General features: G+C 42.0%; 1 protein-coding gene across 4 annotated transcripts in view; it reads left to right on the top strand.

The window, feature by feature from the left end:
- Positions 1-17,312, top strand: part of LOC118389111 (protein strawberry notch homolog 2-like) — a 115,523-nt gene that overhangs the window by 20,688 nt on the left and 77,523 nt on the right. For 2 of the 4 annotated variants that reach the window (XM_035778902.2, XM_035778885.2), the window contains 2 exons: positions 10,720-10,924; positions 13,396-13,484. In XM_035778902.2, coding sequence (XP_035634795.1) covers positions 10,814-10,924; positions 13,396-13,484 — 200 coding nt within the window. In that variant the 5' untranslated portion in view covers positions 10,720-10,813. Of the gene's footprint in view, positions 1-768; positions 988-10,719; positions 10,925-13,056; positions 13,106-13,395; positions 13,485-17,312 lie in introns of those variants that run through there. The other 2 variants (XM_052529282.1, XM_035778919.2) reach the window with 2 other exon arrangements.

Genomic DNA, 17,312 nt, shown 5'->3' with positions numbered 1-17,312 from the left:
GTGCAACTTTAAAAAAAATACTAAGTGTAGCCTATAGACCTAAGACCCCTAGAACAGGGTTGGAGAGCCCATAGCTTACAGTTCTTAAAGCTCAGACACACCGGTAGGACTTTCAAAGTTTGCCTGCCGACAGTACTTTGAATGCTGACACTCTGTTCAGAGCTATCTTGTTTGTGTTCAAAAAGCTTGGAAATCGTCAGCCACCCAGCCTTGTTAAAATACTCCAAACCAGAAGGTGGCAGTAGTGTTTGGCAATGCATAGCCGTGAGTGTTGCTTATGATCTGGATTTCTATCTGCGTTAATATTGCTTTTTTTCTAGAAAGCCCTTGTTGATAGTAGCTACCTAGCAAGATGACGAAAAACAATTAAACTCACTCCATCGTCCTGTATTGCCAGCCCATTGCCCAATATTTAGCGAGCTAGCTAACATTAGCACATAGTGCCATGTCCTTAGCTAGCTAACTCAGGCAGCTGTTTCATGGAAACTAGATAATACAAAATGTATGTCAATAGTAGCTACAGTGGTTAGCTAGCTTGGAGGAAGTATTTAGTGTGCATTGTCTGTGGACTTTGCTAACTACCATCCCATAGCCTAAATTGCATATAAAATGTGACTGGTTCCCTGCTTAAAATCTTTAATAAAAATGTGGCTCTCCATGGGGGGGGGGGGCTCTAGACGAAATGGTTAAAAAATAATGTACCCATCCTATCTTGAGTCAGGGTAATTGTAATGGTGTTTCTAATTATGTTAAATTCTGCAGGAATGATGGAACATCTGACTGTGTAGCATGATTAATATTTGAATGGCTGCAGAAACTCTAACAATACAGGCTCATAAAACACCATTTGTTTCTATATCCCTCCTCTTTGATAGCGCTGCAGATTTGGTTACTCAGTCAGTTGATTAATTTTTCTTTCTCTTTTTCTCCCTTACCGAGCCACCCGCAGATCCTCTCTGTACGTCCGTGCCACTCCATGGAAATGGCGTGAGTTGAAAAGAGCCTGATAAATAATTCACACTGTTTTGAATGACTGCTGAGTTTCCCAGGGAAGTAACTTGTTCCTTTTATGAATTTTTCATCACTTGGATAATTAATCCAGCATAGCAAGCCAGGCCATCATAACCACCAACATACATACTGGTTTAATATAATGTAGCGTTGCTTTGTAATTAGATTAAAATGGGAGGACATTTAATGGGCAGAAATTTGCAATGGGTGACTTTGATGTAGGTTGGAAGAAGTTTCATCAATGGCGAGGTCTGAGATGGTAACTCGGCGCAACAGGAACTGATGTAAAAGGTTTGGTCTGTTCAGTCTTGCAAGTGTGTGTGTGTGTCACCGTGTCTGTCATGATGCCCTGATCTTTAGAGCGTTGTTAATGAAGATGAAGCGGGCCGTTCATTAAAGGATTTACTCGGTGTGCCTTAAGCAGGATTAATGCCAGGCCTGTGAGCGAGGGAAGACGAAACAAGTGTTTTTAAAGATTGAGGGATCACATGGGAGGGGTGGAGGCCTGTCAACAGGCTTGGCAGAGATGGCAGGCTTATACTGAGGCATGTTCACATGTTTAGCTTCTATCCGGGGTCCTTGGGATGTCCCTCCCCTAAACCCTAACCTTAATCCTTAACCGTTATCTAACAGCTTTTAATTTAAACGTTAACTTCTTAAAGCTAGAGGGCAGAATTTTCACTTTTGGATAAATAGCGTGCCCAATTTCAACTTCCTGCTACTCATGCCAAGAATATAATATATGCATATTATTCATAGATTTGGATAGAAAACACAGAAGTTTCTAAAACTGTTTGAATCATGTCTGTGAGTATAACAGAACTTATGTAGCAGGCAAAACCCCGAGGACTAACTGTTCAGATTTTTAATATTTTTCCCCCATCTCTGTTCACTACAATGTCTTTGCCATTGGATATTTAATAGGAACCAATTTTCAGTTCCTACCGCTTCCACACGATGTCGCCAGTCTTTGGAATATGGTTGAGGTTATTCCTTTGTGCATTGAAGAAGTAGGCCAACTCGGAACTGGGGACACTTTTGTGAGTTGCGCAAGACATGAAAAGCAGAGCTGGTTTCTTTTCATTCATGTATTGAATACAGATTGCCCAGTCTACAATTTGATTAACATTTAAAAATACCTCACGTTGTATTACAAAAGTAGTTTGAAATATTTTGGCAAAGTTTATAGGCAACTTTTGAAATATTTTGTAGTGACGTTCTGTTTTTGTAAGCTGTTTTTTTTCTGGATCAAACGCGCTTTATAAATGGACATTTTCGATATATATGGACGGAATTAATCGAACAAAAGAACCAATTGTGATGTTTATGGGACATATTGGAGTGCCAATAAAAGAAGCTCGTCAAAGGTAATGCATATTTTATATTTTATTTCAGCGTTTCGTGTAGCGCCTGCTACGCTAGCTCCTTTGTTTACTGCAGCTGCAGATGGGTGCAGGCTATCAGATAATAGCTTCTTATGCTTTCGCCGAAAAGCATTTTTAAAATCTGACATGTTGGCTGGATTCACAACAAGTGTAGCTTTAATTGAGTATCTTACATGTGTGAATTAATGAAAATTTGAATTTTATAGCATTTTATTTGAATCTGGCGCTCTGCATTTCCCCTGGCAATTGGCCAGTTGAGACGCTAGTGTCTCCCCTATCCATAAGAGGTTTTAATGGGGTGATGTCAGAGTTGGGACGTCCCAAGGACCATTTTTTTCCCATTGTTCCCTTACCACAGATGGAATAGGGAGCCAAGCACTAAAATGGTGGCGAAAGAAAAGGCAGCAGTTTTACGGACGCCTAACCAATTGTGCTATTATGTGGGGTTTTCCCCCACTTAATTTGTAACTTATTTTGTACGTAATGTTTCTGCCACTATCTTACGGCAACAAAAGAGTTTCTGGATATCAGGACAGCGATCACTCACCTCAGAATTTTTCTTCAACAAGCAGGAAGCACAGGACATACTGCGAACACTCGACAAGGCCGACATACCCATTTATTAGCAAGAGAAAGAGAAGCAGGTACAGAGGACACAGAGCTGGGTGCCTCATAAGAATCCGGAGAAGGCAAGTGGGAAAGCTGCCGTTATGTCAATATTACTCGCCAACATATAATCATTGGACAATAAATTGGATTATCCTACCAACTGGACCAAAAACCGTAACTTATTATGTTTCACGGAATCGTGGCCGAATGATGACATGGATATTCAGCTGGCAGGACCGGCTAGATAGAACCACACACTCCGTTAAGATTTGGGGGGGTATGCATGTTTGTAAACAACTGCTGGTGCACGAAATCTAAGGAAGTCTAGATTTTGCTCTCCTGGAGTAAAGTATCTTATGATAAATTGCAGACCACACTATTTGCCAATAGTTTCTCTATACTTATTGTGGCTGTTTATTTACCACCACAGTGACTACGTACATAAGCCATGGATTACAGGCAACATTCGCACTGAGCTAAAGGGTAGAGCTGCCGCTTTCAATGAGCGGTACTCTAACCCGGAGGCTTGTAAAAAATCCTGCTATGCCCTCCGAACCATCAAACAGGCAACGCGTCAACACAGGGCTAACTATTACAGACAACAAAGGGAAGCACAGCCTCGAGCTGCCCAGTGACACGAGCCTACCAGATGCGCTAAATCACTTCCGCGCTCGCTTTCGAGGCAAACAACACTGAGGCATGCATGAGAGCTGTCCCGGATGTCTGTGTGATCACACTCTCCGTAACCGATGTGAGTAAGATCTTTAAACGGGTCAATGTTCACAAGGCCGCGGGGCCAGACGGATTACCAGGATGTGTACTCCGGGCATGTGCTGACCAACTGAAAAGTGTCTTCTCTGACATTTTCAACATGTCCCTGATTGAGTCTGTAATACCAACATGTTTCAAGCAGATCACCATAGTCCCTGTGCCCAAGAACATGAAGGTAACCTGCCTAAATGACTACAGACCCGGAGTACTCACATCTGTAGCCATGAAGTGTTTTGAAAGGTTGGTAATGGCTCACAGCACCATTATCCCAGAAACCCTAGACCCACTCCAGTTTGCATACCGCCTTAACAGTTCCACAGATGATGCAATCTCTATTGCTCTCCACACTGCCCTTTCCCACCTGGACAAAAGGAGCACCAGTCTTTCTCTTATGGTTAGAGCCAGTTTGCGCTGTTCTGTGACGGGAGTAGTACACAGCGTTGTACGAGATCTTCAGTTTATTGGCAATTTCTCGCATGGAATAGCCTTCATTTTTCAGAACAAGAATCGACTGACGAGTTTCAGAAGAAAGTTCTTTGTTTCTGGAATCGATCCCACAAATACTGATGCTCCAGATTCTCAACTAGTGTAAAGGCGGCCAGTTATATTGCTCCTTTAGTCAGTACAACAGGGATTTCTAATGATCAATTAGTCTTTAAAATGATACGTTTGGATTTGCTAACACAACGTGCCATTGGAACATAGGAGTGATGGTTGCTGTTATTTGTCACATACACATGGTTAGCAGATGTTAATGCGAGTGTAGCGAAGTGCAGTAATAACCAACGAGTAATCTAACCTAACAATTCCACAACTACTACCTTATACACACAAGGGATAAAGAATATGTACATAAAGATATATGAATGAGTGATGGTACAGAACGGCATAGACAAGATACAGTAGATGGTATCGAGTACAGTATATACATATATGAGTAATGTAGGGTATGTAATCAAAGTGGCATAGTTTAAAGTGGCTAGTGATACATGTATTACATAAAGATGCAGTAGATGATAGAGTACAGTATATACATATGAGATGAGTAATGTAGGGTATGTAAACATAAGTGGCATTGTTTAAAGTGGCTAGTGATTAATTTTTTACATTTATTTCCATCAATTTCCATTATTACATAAATTTCCATCCATTTCCATTATTAAAGTGGCTGGAGTTGAGTCAGTGTGTTGGCAGCAGCCACTCAATGTTAGTGGTGGCTGTTTAACAGTCTGATTGCCTTGAGATAGAAGCTGTTTTTCAGTCTCTCGGTCCCAGCTTTGATGCACCTGTACTGACCTCGCCTTCTGGATGTTAGCGGGTGAACAGGCTGTGGCTCGGGTGGTTGTTGTCCTTGATGATCTTTATGGCCTTCCTGTGACAAAAAAAGCTTTTCTTTCAAAAACAAGGACATTTTTAAGTGACCCCAAACCTTTGAACGGTAGTCTGTGTTTATATTGTACTTTTACCCCATTTTTATGTTTCATGGATATTTTTGAAAAAGCCTTTAACACTAAAATAGGCCTATACTTTGGTTTTGTCTGAAATGTATACTCACACAAGTATTCAAATACTAACGTCGCTTTTGAATATTTGAATAAATGTGCACATCCCTAACCCATTTGAGATGCGAAAAGGCCCAGATGGTAACCCTCTATACCCATCCTAGACCTGGCTGTGGACTCAGCCCTGCCCTGGCCCCTGACCTAGGCTTGGGGATAGCACCCCCACAGAGGGAAGAGGCTCTTGTTCCCCTTCTGTCTAGAAGGATGGTGGTCCTCATGAGCCCTTAGCTGTGATTTAGCAGATTAAGGGACTCACACTTTCCTGGATGACTTCCATGTCCTGCAGCTGGCAGGCCCTGAGTGACTTGTCAGAATGAGAGACGGCCTGGCCTTAACCCCTGCCTGCCTGGCTGGCTGGCGCTCACAGCAGCATGGGGAAACTGGGATGTTAACAGGTTGTTCATATTCACTATTTGAAATATGACGTAATATAGGCCTAACTTGTAATTCCTCTTGATAGCTCCGGCCCTCTTAAAGGGCTTGTGAGGTCTTTTCATCAAGGCTTGATTTTTAAGATGATGGGACATTAAATAATCCTCACCTCACCTCCTTGTTTTATAACATGCCAGGCCACCCAAGAGGAAGGCTGAGGGGGGAGGGACGCTGGCCCAACCAGTCACCAACCTCTGAAGCAATTAAGAGATTACTCACTCCTGTGACTGTGTTTTGAAATATACCCCCCCCCCTTTCTCTACCAAAAACCAACTCTACACTACGCTTTAAATGACTTAATACAAAGGTCAGGATTTTAGCATTACTGCGTAACTGATAATAGAGCTGGCACAATTACCGTATAACTGACCGTTATGGATGAAGAACGTCATTTGTTGTGTGTGGAAGAAAAAGCAGACTGAAGATGGGACAGCCGGTCATTCGTGTGGTTGAGTCCGATTCTGCTGTAACATGCCTTGTTTCCACAGTGCGCTTAGGATCATATTGATTAGATCACTATCACTATCTGATCAAAATGTGTTGTCTCCACATGAATTCCTGGTCCAATATGAACACATTTTTTTTAAATGTCCAATCCACCCTTTTTTAAATCTCTATATCAAAGCAATTCTGGGCAACATTAAGTACCTTACTGTAATTTGTTTTCAAATAAAATGGCCAAAAATACATTCTACAAGCAAGAATTTTCACTAGGACTGTCTGCGAGGGGTTTGAGTGGGGAGGGGAAACTTACATTCTGCTGTTATTGGCAGAGTGTTTTGGAACATTCTTATTGGCCTATTAACTAATTCACTGCATGGTGATGTCACTATGGAAGGCCCAAACGTCCTTCCACCAAAACAGGCTGAAATTTCAGGTGGTGTATTCACAGCCAACCAGAATTTGTTTTTCCCCACAAAAGGGATTTTATTACAGAAATACTCATCAGTTTCATCAGCTGTCTGTGTGGCTGGTCTCAGATGATTGTGCAGGTGAAGAAGACGGATGTGGAGGTCCTGTGTTGGCGTGGTTGTGAGGTTGGACATACTGCCAAATTCTCTAAAAATGACTTTGGAGGCGGCTTATGGTAAATTAATCTTAATTTCTTTATCTGGCAACAGCTCTGGTGGACATTCTTTCAGTCAGCATGCCAATTGCATGCACCCTCAACTGGAGACATCTGTGACATTGTGTTGTGTGTGATACAACTGCACATTTTAGTGGCCTTTTATTGTCCCCAGCACAAGGCGTACTTGTGTTTTGATCATGCTGTTTAATCAGCTTCTTGATATGCCACACCTGTCAGGTGGATGAATTATCTTGCAAAAGGAGAAATGCTCACCAACAGGATGTTATCAATTTTGTGAACAAAAGTTGTGCGTCATGGTACCAACAATTTGCGTGTTGCGTTTATATTTTTGTTCAGTGTAGAACGCTTGTGGATTTATATTAAGAAGCAAAGTGGAAATCGTTGTCACGAACATATTACATCTGACCATACAGAAGAAGTGAATGGCACAACAAATGCTTGTGACTCCGCGGTCAAGCAACAACGACTGCTCTCCTTGAGTGACGTGGCAAGACTCTCTCTCTCCCTCAGTGGCAGGGAGTCCCCCCCCTTTGCAGTAATGACAATGGGGCTTGCAGGAAAAGGATCACTATCTATTGTCCTGGAACACAGTGGGCTGCTAAAGATGGAAACCTTTCGGTTGCTAGGAGACATGAACTGCCATCATTGGCATGGTGATATGGTTGGATCCACTGGAGAAAATGCAGGAGGAGCGAAAAGGGCCCAGGGATGTTGGGATTGGTTCCCAGTGCTTCAGAGATGGGGAATGTGAGAATAAGGGAGGGAGCTGAAGAGAGTGATTGGCTGAGGTTTAATAATGAAGTACTTTTTGTTGTTTCTCACACTGATGAAGTTAGCGCCTGCCTGTGTTTTGGGCTAATTTTCATTCTCCTTCACACCACTCTCATACAAACGCATGCATATTCCTCTTAGGTTTGTGTGATTATACACCTACACCAAATATGATTTCCAAAGGGTTTTGATTGGAAATAAGACGGTGAGTAGGCCTCGCAATCACTGGGCATTCCAGGTTGCCTATTACAACGCTGCATCACTTACACAGAACCCAAACCGGCTGCGGTCGTGCTCCATCGTGCAGAAATGTATTTTGTCCCCCTACACCAAACTCGATACGCAGGTTAAAATATCAAAACAAACTGAACCAATGACATTAATTTGGGGACAGGTCAAAAAGCATTAAACATGTATGGCAATTTGGCTAGTTAACGTGCACTTTCTGGCTAATATGTCATATTTAGCTAGCTTGCTGTTGCTAGCTAATTTGTCCTGGGATATACTTTCATAGTATTACCACGACAACCGGCAAAACAGTTCATCTTTCAATCACCCACGTGGGTATAACCAATGAGGAGATGGCACGTGGGTACCTGCTTCTATAAACCAATGAGATGGGAGAGGCAGGACTTGCAGCGCGATCTGCGTCAGAAATAGGAATAACTTCTCTTTTAGCCCTTGGCAACGCAGATGCTCGTTGGCGCATGCGAGCAGTGTGGGTGCAATAATTGAATAACATGGATGGATTTCTACATTTATTTTTGCAACACTCGCACGCGATGTGTCCGGTCTGGTCAGCATGTTAGGCCGTGGCTACAGATAGAGATTCCGCCAATGCCCAGCATCCACCTCCGGAAACCTCTCCTTCTCAAAGTTAAGGATCCAGATCACTCTCTGCACTTGTTATTTTACACACACATTCATTGTAACGTAGCTGCTGTTCACACTCACCATCCATTCATGTTTCGTTCTTTACTCACCCTCTTCTGAATCATGACGTAGCCTGTCTATGCCTCGTATTTCTGAACAGCTGAAATAAAAACACTGTGGCTGTGTGAACGAACATTCCAAAACATAAATATTATGAAGGCCTACAACCCTCTGTCTGTTGTATCGGATATTGTAGTTGCACAAGCTGGACGCAGTCCCTACACAAGACAATCAGCGTTTTGTGTGGCGATGTAGGTTAATATTCATAGTTGCTGCCATATTGTAGTTCCTGAAAAATGAACATTACTTGACTGCCTGTCTGCCTACAGGGCAGCTAAGCCAATGTTTGCAATAATGATGAAAAAAAAAATCTAATTAGACTGCATGTTTGTCTTGCTGTGTTCCACCCCTGGGCAGCTGAAAGCTATAGGCAGCCATGCGTGTATCTGGACCGATAAAAAGTCTGACAATGGGAGAGTTCATCCACACTTCTCTGCCAATAACATTAAATTGTGCTTATGCTTACAGAGGCATGGAATGCAATAGTTCCAACAGTTGTGTACAACATGGAAATTTGTAGGCTGCACCAGTGACCAGACAAAGGCAATCAAGTAGGGGGGAGCGGCAGCGGAACACTCAGCACAGCAGCAATGTAGGCACTCGGCTACGTAAAACAAAATCCTGCATATGTGCAGAACTATCTGTATTGTTACCCTGGGCAAATTGGGATACAGAAATTCCCAATCCAAAGCCAGTCTGTAAATATTCATATCTTCAGTTCTTCCAACTGAGCCAATATCACAAAGCAATGACAATCACTTATTTGCAAGTTAAAGAAAAACAAATGTATTTCTATACCTTCCAAAACATTCTGAAAAGTTTGTCATCGGTGTTTCGCCTGCTAAATTGAAGACGGAATAATCTGTGTTCAATCCAGGAGTAAAACAAACTGTAGCATGCTTTCTGGTCACACGCCTCTATCTAACAGTACACTTCAAGTGACCCTCGTTCAAGATGGCCGTACTTCATTACACAAAGTAAAAACCTCAATTTCTAAAGACTGTTGAAATCCAGTGGAAGCGATAGGAACTGCAAGAAGGTTCTTTAGAAATCTTGATTCCCAATGAAAACCCATTGAAAAGAGTGACCACAAAACAAAAATCTGAAATGTTTGTCTTCGGGGTTTTGCCTGCTAAATACGTTATTTTATACTCAGACATGATTCAAACAGTTTTAGAAACTTCAGTGTTTTCTACTAATAATATGCATATCTTCTGGGGATGAGTAGCAGGCAGTTGAATTTGGGCATGCATTTCATCCAGACGTGAAAATACTGCCCCCCGTCACCAAGAAAATAGAGCCATGGCTACATAGAATACTCTGCCACCCCAGGTAACTCAAGCCAACAATAAAAACAGATTAAAATAAAATAACACTGGCACAACTGGGACTGTGAAGAGGCAGCCATTATTTCTATATATTTTTGTATTGTAATTTGCGCTGTATTGTGCTATGTAAGTGGGTGGCCATTCACGCGCCTTGGAACGGCTCATATTGCAGGAGCCATTACCTATTTCTGAAGCGTGAGGCAGGATATTATGTAGTGTTATTTATTTTATTTGTTTTGTTACCAGTTTAGACCCCAGGAAGAGTGGTCACTGCCTTGGCAACAGCTAATTGGGGATCCCAATAAAATACTAAATAATACTATCTAAATTTGTCATAATCATGGTCGAATTACTGACCGGTGGGTCCCTATGGATTTTTGATAGTCTGTCAGATATAGTGTTAAAAACTTACAAACATTTCTCTCCGTCCCATTCCAAATGTGTGGTATTGCAGGAAAATACAAACTAGAGCTTGGAATTTCACTTAGGGCCCCCAAAAGGCTAGAGCCAGTCTCTTACTGCATGTGTGGGTACGCAGGCCCTCGAGCCACTGTGACACCTGTGATGAGTTCAGATCTTTTGTGGCCTCCACCCTTTCAAAGTTGCAAAAACCTGGTGTATGCTGTTGATTCAAAACTGCAAGAGAGGTTTTAGGCAATTATACAGTTTCTGACCATACTACTGTGAGAAAAACACATTGACATGCTTCTGTGTAAAAACTGCCATTAGAATATGACTAATTTGACTTGAACCCCATGTCTCTCCAGGTGATGGAATGTGCTGGGCATTAGTAGGAGCGCTGTAGGACACAGCCAGCATACGTAAGTGAAGGTCAGGGGTCATGTGTCAGCCTGCAGCCTGATGCCCACACTCCCGTCACCCTCACTGGCCATGGACAGGGAGAACTACCTGCACCCAGAGGGGCCGCAGCTGGACAGCAGCATGTTCGAAGTGGCCTCTTCCAATATGGAGGTACGTCATGTGCACGCACCCACACACACACACACAACACGTATACACATCCACCTATTTGGTAATCTCAAAAGTTCCAGGAAAATGTGGCAACATAATATGCTAATAATAAATGGCTGCACAGTGTGCCAATATTATTCCAGCAAATGTGGCTCCATAATATAGGCTTAATATAGGAGGGCTTAATATACAATATCAGAGGGCTTAATATACAATGCATTCAGAAAGTATTCAGACCTCACCCCTTTTCCCACATTTTGTTATGTTACAGCTTTATTCTAAAATTGATTAAAAAAAAATAAAAACACACAATACCCCATGATGACAAAGTGAAAACAGATTTTCAGATTTTTTCCCCCAATTTATATTAAAGAAACAAACACATTTACATAAGTATTCAGACCCTTTGCTATGAGACTCGGAATTGAGCTCAGGTGCATCCTGTTTCCATTGATCATCCTTGATGTTTCTACAACTTGATTGGAGTCCACCTGTGGTAAATTCAATTGATTGGATATGATTTGGAAAGGCAAACCTCTGTCTATAAAAGGTCACACAGTTGTCAGAGCAAAAACCAAGCCATGGAATTGTCTGTAGAGCTCCGAGACAGGGCTGTGTCGAGTCACCGATCTGGGGAATGGTACAAAATTAATTCTGCAGCATTGAAGGTCCCCAAGACCACAGTGGCCTCCATCTTTCTTAAATTGAAGAAGTTTAGAACCACCAAGACTTCTCCTAGAGCTGGCCAAACTGAGCAATCGGGTGAGAAGGTCTTTGGTCAGTGAGGTGACCAAGAACCCGATGGTCACTCTGACAGCTCCAGAGTTCCTCTGTGGAAATGGGACAACCTTCCAGAAGGACAACCATCTGTGCAGCACTCCACCAATCAGGCCTTTTATGGTAGAGTGCCCAGAGGGTAGCCACTTTTCAGTAAAAGGCACATGACAGCCTGCTTGGAGTTTGCCAAAAGACACCTGAACAAGATTCTCTTGTCTGATGAAAAAAAGATTGAACTATTTGGCCTGAATGCCAAGCGTCATGTCTGGAGGAAACCTGTTACCATCCCTACAGTGAAGTATGGTGGTGGCAGCATCATGCTGTGGGGATGTTTTTCAGCGGCAGGGACTGGGAGACTAGTCAGGATCGAGGGGAAAGATGCTGTGTGTAAGTAGAGATCCTTGGTGAAAACCTGCTCAGGACCTCAGACTGGTGCAAAGGTTCACCTTCCAACAGGACAATGACCCTAAGCACATAGCCAAGAAAATGCAGGAGTGACTTCGGGACAAGTCTCAATGTCCTTGAGTGGCCCAGCCAGAGCCTGGACGTTCTAAAAACCTGTTTTTGCTTTGTCATTATGGGGTATTGTGTGTAGGTTTAATCAATTTCAAAATAAGGCTGAAACGTAACAAAATGTTTAAATAGTCTCGTGATCTGAATACTTTCAAAATGCACTGTAAATACTATGCACGTCAGTCTCTCTTGGCTACGAGTTGGAGAGACTTGACTGCATCACTTATTTTCTACAAGTAACATTAATGTGTTAAATTACAATTTGTTTGCATAGTCAACTTACACACAGCTCTGACACACACCAGACATGCCACCAGGGGACTTTTCACAGTCCCCAAATCCAGAACAAATTCAAGAAAGGCTACAGTATTATGTAAAGACGTTATTACTTGGAACTCCCATCTGATATTGCTCAAATGAACAAAAACCTGGTTTCAAGAAACCGATAAAGCAGCACCTCACAACGCTCCTCCCCTATTTGGCCTAGATATTCATATGTAGGTTATTTGTGCTGTTTTTACAATTCTGTTCCGTCCTTGTGCTTTTCTTGTCAATTAATGTATTATGTAATGTTTCGTGTTTTGTGGGGACCCCAGGACGAGTAGCTGCTGCTTTCGCAACAGCTAATGGGGATACTAACAAAATACAAAATATTGTCATGGTGGTTTAGGACACGTTAAAAACCAGAACCTGGAACACAAGAAATGGCTGTCATGTGTTAGACCATTTGCCATTTTGGTTGGTACAGTGACGTCTTTGTGGTGACAGTTATATCGACTGATGCAGGGCCTGATACAGGTTCAGGTATTAACTAGTGCAAGGCATCATCTGTCTCTCTTCAGGAGATGCTGGCATGATCTATTTTCTCAGACCCAGAGGAACAAAGACATGGTAAATGGTTTGCCCAATAGCACTCTGGTTGTTTTCCCGATGGCACTCTGTGAAATGCACTGGTGAAAATAAAAGCGCTATATTCAGTAATGTAATGTGTGGGAAAATGGTACACCATGTCACAGAGGTTTAAACTTAATGAATGCAGAGGACTTTCATATGATTCCTGACAAAGTAATTTGACAATATATATGCAAAGCGTTTATGACCCTATGATATCTAGTCACATATAGTGTTTGAGTCTTCTTAGGCATAGTTAACTAATGAACCATTTATCTTCTCTGTTTCAGAGTTCTATGTATCCTTCTGCTTCCTGGGGATCATTCTCACAGCAGTCTGGAGGCTACAGCGGACACTGCCCTATGCAATCTGAAAACCAGTAAGTAACCAATCACCTCTCGTACCCTCTGCTGTTTTACATGTGATGTGTGTAACTCTTTCTGTCACACACTGACACATGTGAGATCACATGAGTGTCTCAATGCATGTAATCTCTTAGCAAAGGTTAATAATACCTCTACTTGGCCATGACTGTGTCTGACGTAGAACTCCATATGTGCACTTTGTTTTTGTAGTAGTAAGGGATATCGTTTACCCTGTTACACAGGACTTATTAAACCCAAATTAACAAGGCAGCTGTCAAATACATTATTCAAAAGTGTCCCTAACAATAAAGTCCCAGTCAAAGTACCAATGCTTATTGAGTGTAATATTTAGCAGCTTGTCCTGTTTTGCATTTGACTGTCTTAAAATCTGGGGGTGGCCTTTAGTTCCTTTTATTAAATCTCCTTAATTTCCTGTGGAGGGCTGGCTGGCGTCGCCCTCGCTGCGGAGGATGGAGGTTATCTCTACATCTGGCAGCGGGCCCTTCCCTGGCCTCACACTGCTACCTAACCCCCACCTCTCAGACAAACACACACACGAGCACCTAACCCCAAACCTCCGTTGTGCGCACACTGGCAATTGTGTCCCCTAAAATGCCTTGGCTTGACCAGTTCTGTACACAGAGATGATTCCCCTGGTTATAATAATAATAATAATATATGCCATTTAGCAGACGCTTTTATCCAAAGCGACTTACAGTCATGTGTGCATACATTCTACGTATGGGTGGTCCCGGGAATCGAACCCACTACCCTGGCGTTACAAGCGCCATGCTCTACCAACTGAGCTACAGAAGGTTAAACAGGGTAAGGTTAATGAGTTCAGTGCTTCTACAGCATTTTCTCCATTCAGTTTGCCCCCATTGCACATGGCGAAGAGACTCCGTATGTAATCAATTGCTTTCACTCCTACTTGCTCTTTGGGTGATTTTTCCTTGAAAGCATTCCACAAATAATGTTTGCAGTTTAGTCAGCATTCAGTTCACTGGTAGTGGTCTCAAGCTTCTTCAATCTAATCTTTGCCGCATTTCCCCCCCACAGGTTCTTTATTCAAGTAAGCTACTATAGGGCTGTGTGATATATTGAAATAATTGGATTAATTAGAATGTATGTTTTAGAGCAAAATTCCACATGCCTCTATCTTGTCGACTTCGCTGCTTCTGTGCTGTTTTCACCTTCCCAATCATATACTAAGCCCCTGCCACTCACAACAAAGATGAAAGATCACTTCTTCCTCTGACAATAAGCAGTTTCAACTCGTTATTTGCATTTGAGGGGTGGTCCAACAGAACGGTCATATGGACACAAACACATTGAGACATTATTTCTCAGATAAGAATCACTGTGCTGCCATGCCATATTTATAGACCTATGTTTTAAGCAATTGAATGTATAATTTAAGGCAAGTGTAGCTGCTGAAACGGTGCTATGTTAAGGTCTACAATCAGACTGGTACAAATTAAGAATATAATTTGAAGTAAAAAATATTATTAGCAGAGAGTTTGCCAGTGATTCTAACATTTTTGCCAACAAGATAGTTCAGAAATTGGGTGCTAATTAACATTTGTGAAGGGTGAGGACATATGTGCCACCTTCCAGATCTTAGGATTGCACCAGAAGCAATCGTTTAATAAAGCATGTGGATCAAAGGTTCTACAATGATGTGGGCAGAAAGATGCAGTAGAAAGGGATCAAGCAAATCGGCTCCATTTTTTTTTTTACAAGGCAATTAATACCTAATTTACATACATTTGTTCAAATTATGGAAAGAAAAAGTGAGTGCCTCATATCTCTGCTATCTGTTTAGAGGTGAATCAAGAACTCTAGTGGAACTTTATGTATTTTCAGAAATCATTGTCTGTTAAGGAACCAGAGGCTGTCAAACCTGCTGGGGCAGTGAAGTGGCTGCGTTTTTTTTTTTCTTCTAAAGAATTTACAATTTTCTGAAATTTGTCTGGATAGCTACCACTCTCAGATACACAATTCAAGAATTATTTAGACTTTGCTTTTCTATCCAGGGTAAGGCCTATTTCTCAAATGTCTGAAGGACTGCCAGTCAGAGGTAGAATCAGTTCATCTAGCCTTAGCCCAAACTAAGATTCCTTCACGAAATCGTTCAGACCATTCATATGCGAACCATGGGCTAGATCTGTCCTTAAGCCTTAATCTCTTTATATGGGGCATTCTTATCTGCAACAGTGTGAAACAGAGAGGTAAAATATATTTAAAGGCCTGATCTGAATCATCGTTAGAAAGGTTTCTCATTGAAAGTTCTAAAATGTATCATAGTAATAATGCGTGGACACAATTTAGGTAGCTTATTATCTCTAATATAGGCAATGCGATAATGGTCACTGAGCTCGTTAGCAAAGATTCCATATGCTTTATACTTATGGGGGGGTGTTTGTCAGGATATCCAAAAGAGTTGGTTTTTAATGGTGTTTTAACTTGGTGGGTTGGTTTGAGTTAAATTTGGATCAGACAAATATATTTGTGCTATCTGATACGGGCATCAACCAATCCAAGTTAAGATCACCCAATATTAATAATTCAGATTTTGCATATTTAGACAGCAAGTCAGACAATTTGTTAAGAGCAATTGGGAGGGCTGAGGGACGGTGATAAACTCCCACTAACGTCAATTGTGCATTGGGGACAGAGGTGGTAATACACACAGCAACATTCAAGTTGTTCTTTATGAATATGGCAACACCCTCACCTTTGTCAGACCTATAAACATTATATCCATTCAGAGACACATCAGTCTAGCACATTTAACCAAGTCTCAGTAATTATCTAAATGTCCATGTTAGTTTGAGAAGCCTGACTTACAGTAAGATCAATTTTCAAAAAATCTAGCTTCTGACATTTACATGAATAAGTCCAAGGTCCGCGGGATTTCAGATCAAAGGGAGTCTCGAACAAAAATGTGCTATGATCAGTAGGTAACCCTCTGTGAAATAGCCGTGGGGTTTGCTTGAAATGGTATACATACAAAATTGCTTAGAACTGTGCCATTTGGTCTATGTCTCGAAGGAGGATGTTCATTAGTACATGACTCAAGACCTGTTTCGGGGCAAGGACTGATATCCCATTACTTTTTTAACCACCGTTTCAATGTTAGCACTCAGTTTTAGCTGCCAGCTGAATGCGGGCTAGATGAGTGGACATGAGTAAAGGGACTGTTGTTTAATGTTGGATATCACTTGCATGGCATCGGGGTCTCTAGGACCAGAGCGGATTCCTGGGGGTGGACAGTCAACTTCTAGCGGTGCAAAGTTGTTTGCCAGGCAGAGTGGATCCTCCAAGGCAGTAATGAACTGCCCGGTTGCAGCACCTTTGGGCCCTTTCACCTAACCACCTCTGCCCAGTCTCTAGTTGAACAAGCCACCTGCTTCAAGAAGTGAGGGAGAGCGACATCGCACAACTATCCACCACCCTGGGCGAGAGATGTTCAGCTTCTAAATATCTTTAGCCTGGGCTTTAGCTACATTGATGAACTCATTGAGGCTCTGCTTCAGCTCACCGGCGAACGTCCTGCAGCCGCCCGATATCTTAAATCAGCCAGTCAGACCAAAGGCACTTTTTACAGACATAACAGTGTTCTGACTTCTACTCTGTCCCTCTGGTTAGTGAACATTTCAGTGGTAGCATTGGACAGTCAATGGTTGCTGTTGATATCCATTGGATAGCCGACGGTTGGCATATTGCCAAAAACAAAGCAGGCTAGCCACAGCTAGCAGCGCTAGCTTAACGTTTAAAAACTCCAGTAAGGCGGTGTGTTCCGTGAAGAGCTAAAAAAAAAAAAAGTGTAAAAAAGCATA

Source organism: Oncorhynchus keta, chromosome 1, assembly GCF_023373465.1.
Source record: "Oncorhynchus keta strain PuntledgeMale-10-30-2019 chromosome 1, Oket_V2, whole genome shotgun sequence".
Classification (NCBI taxonomy): Eukaryota; Metazoa; Chordata; class Actinopteri; order Salmoniformes; family Salmonidae; genus Oncorhynchus; species Oncorhynchus keta.
This window is presented reverse-complemented; position numbering and strand designations above follow the sequence as displayed.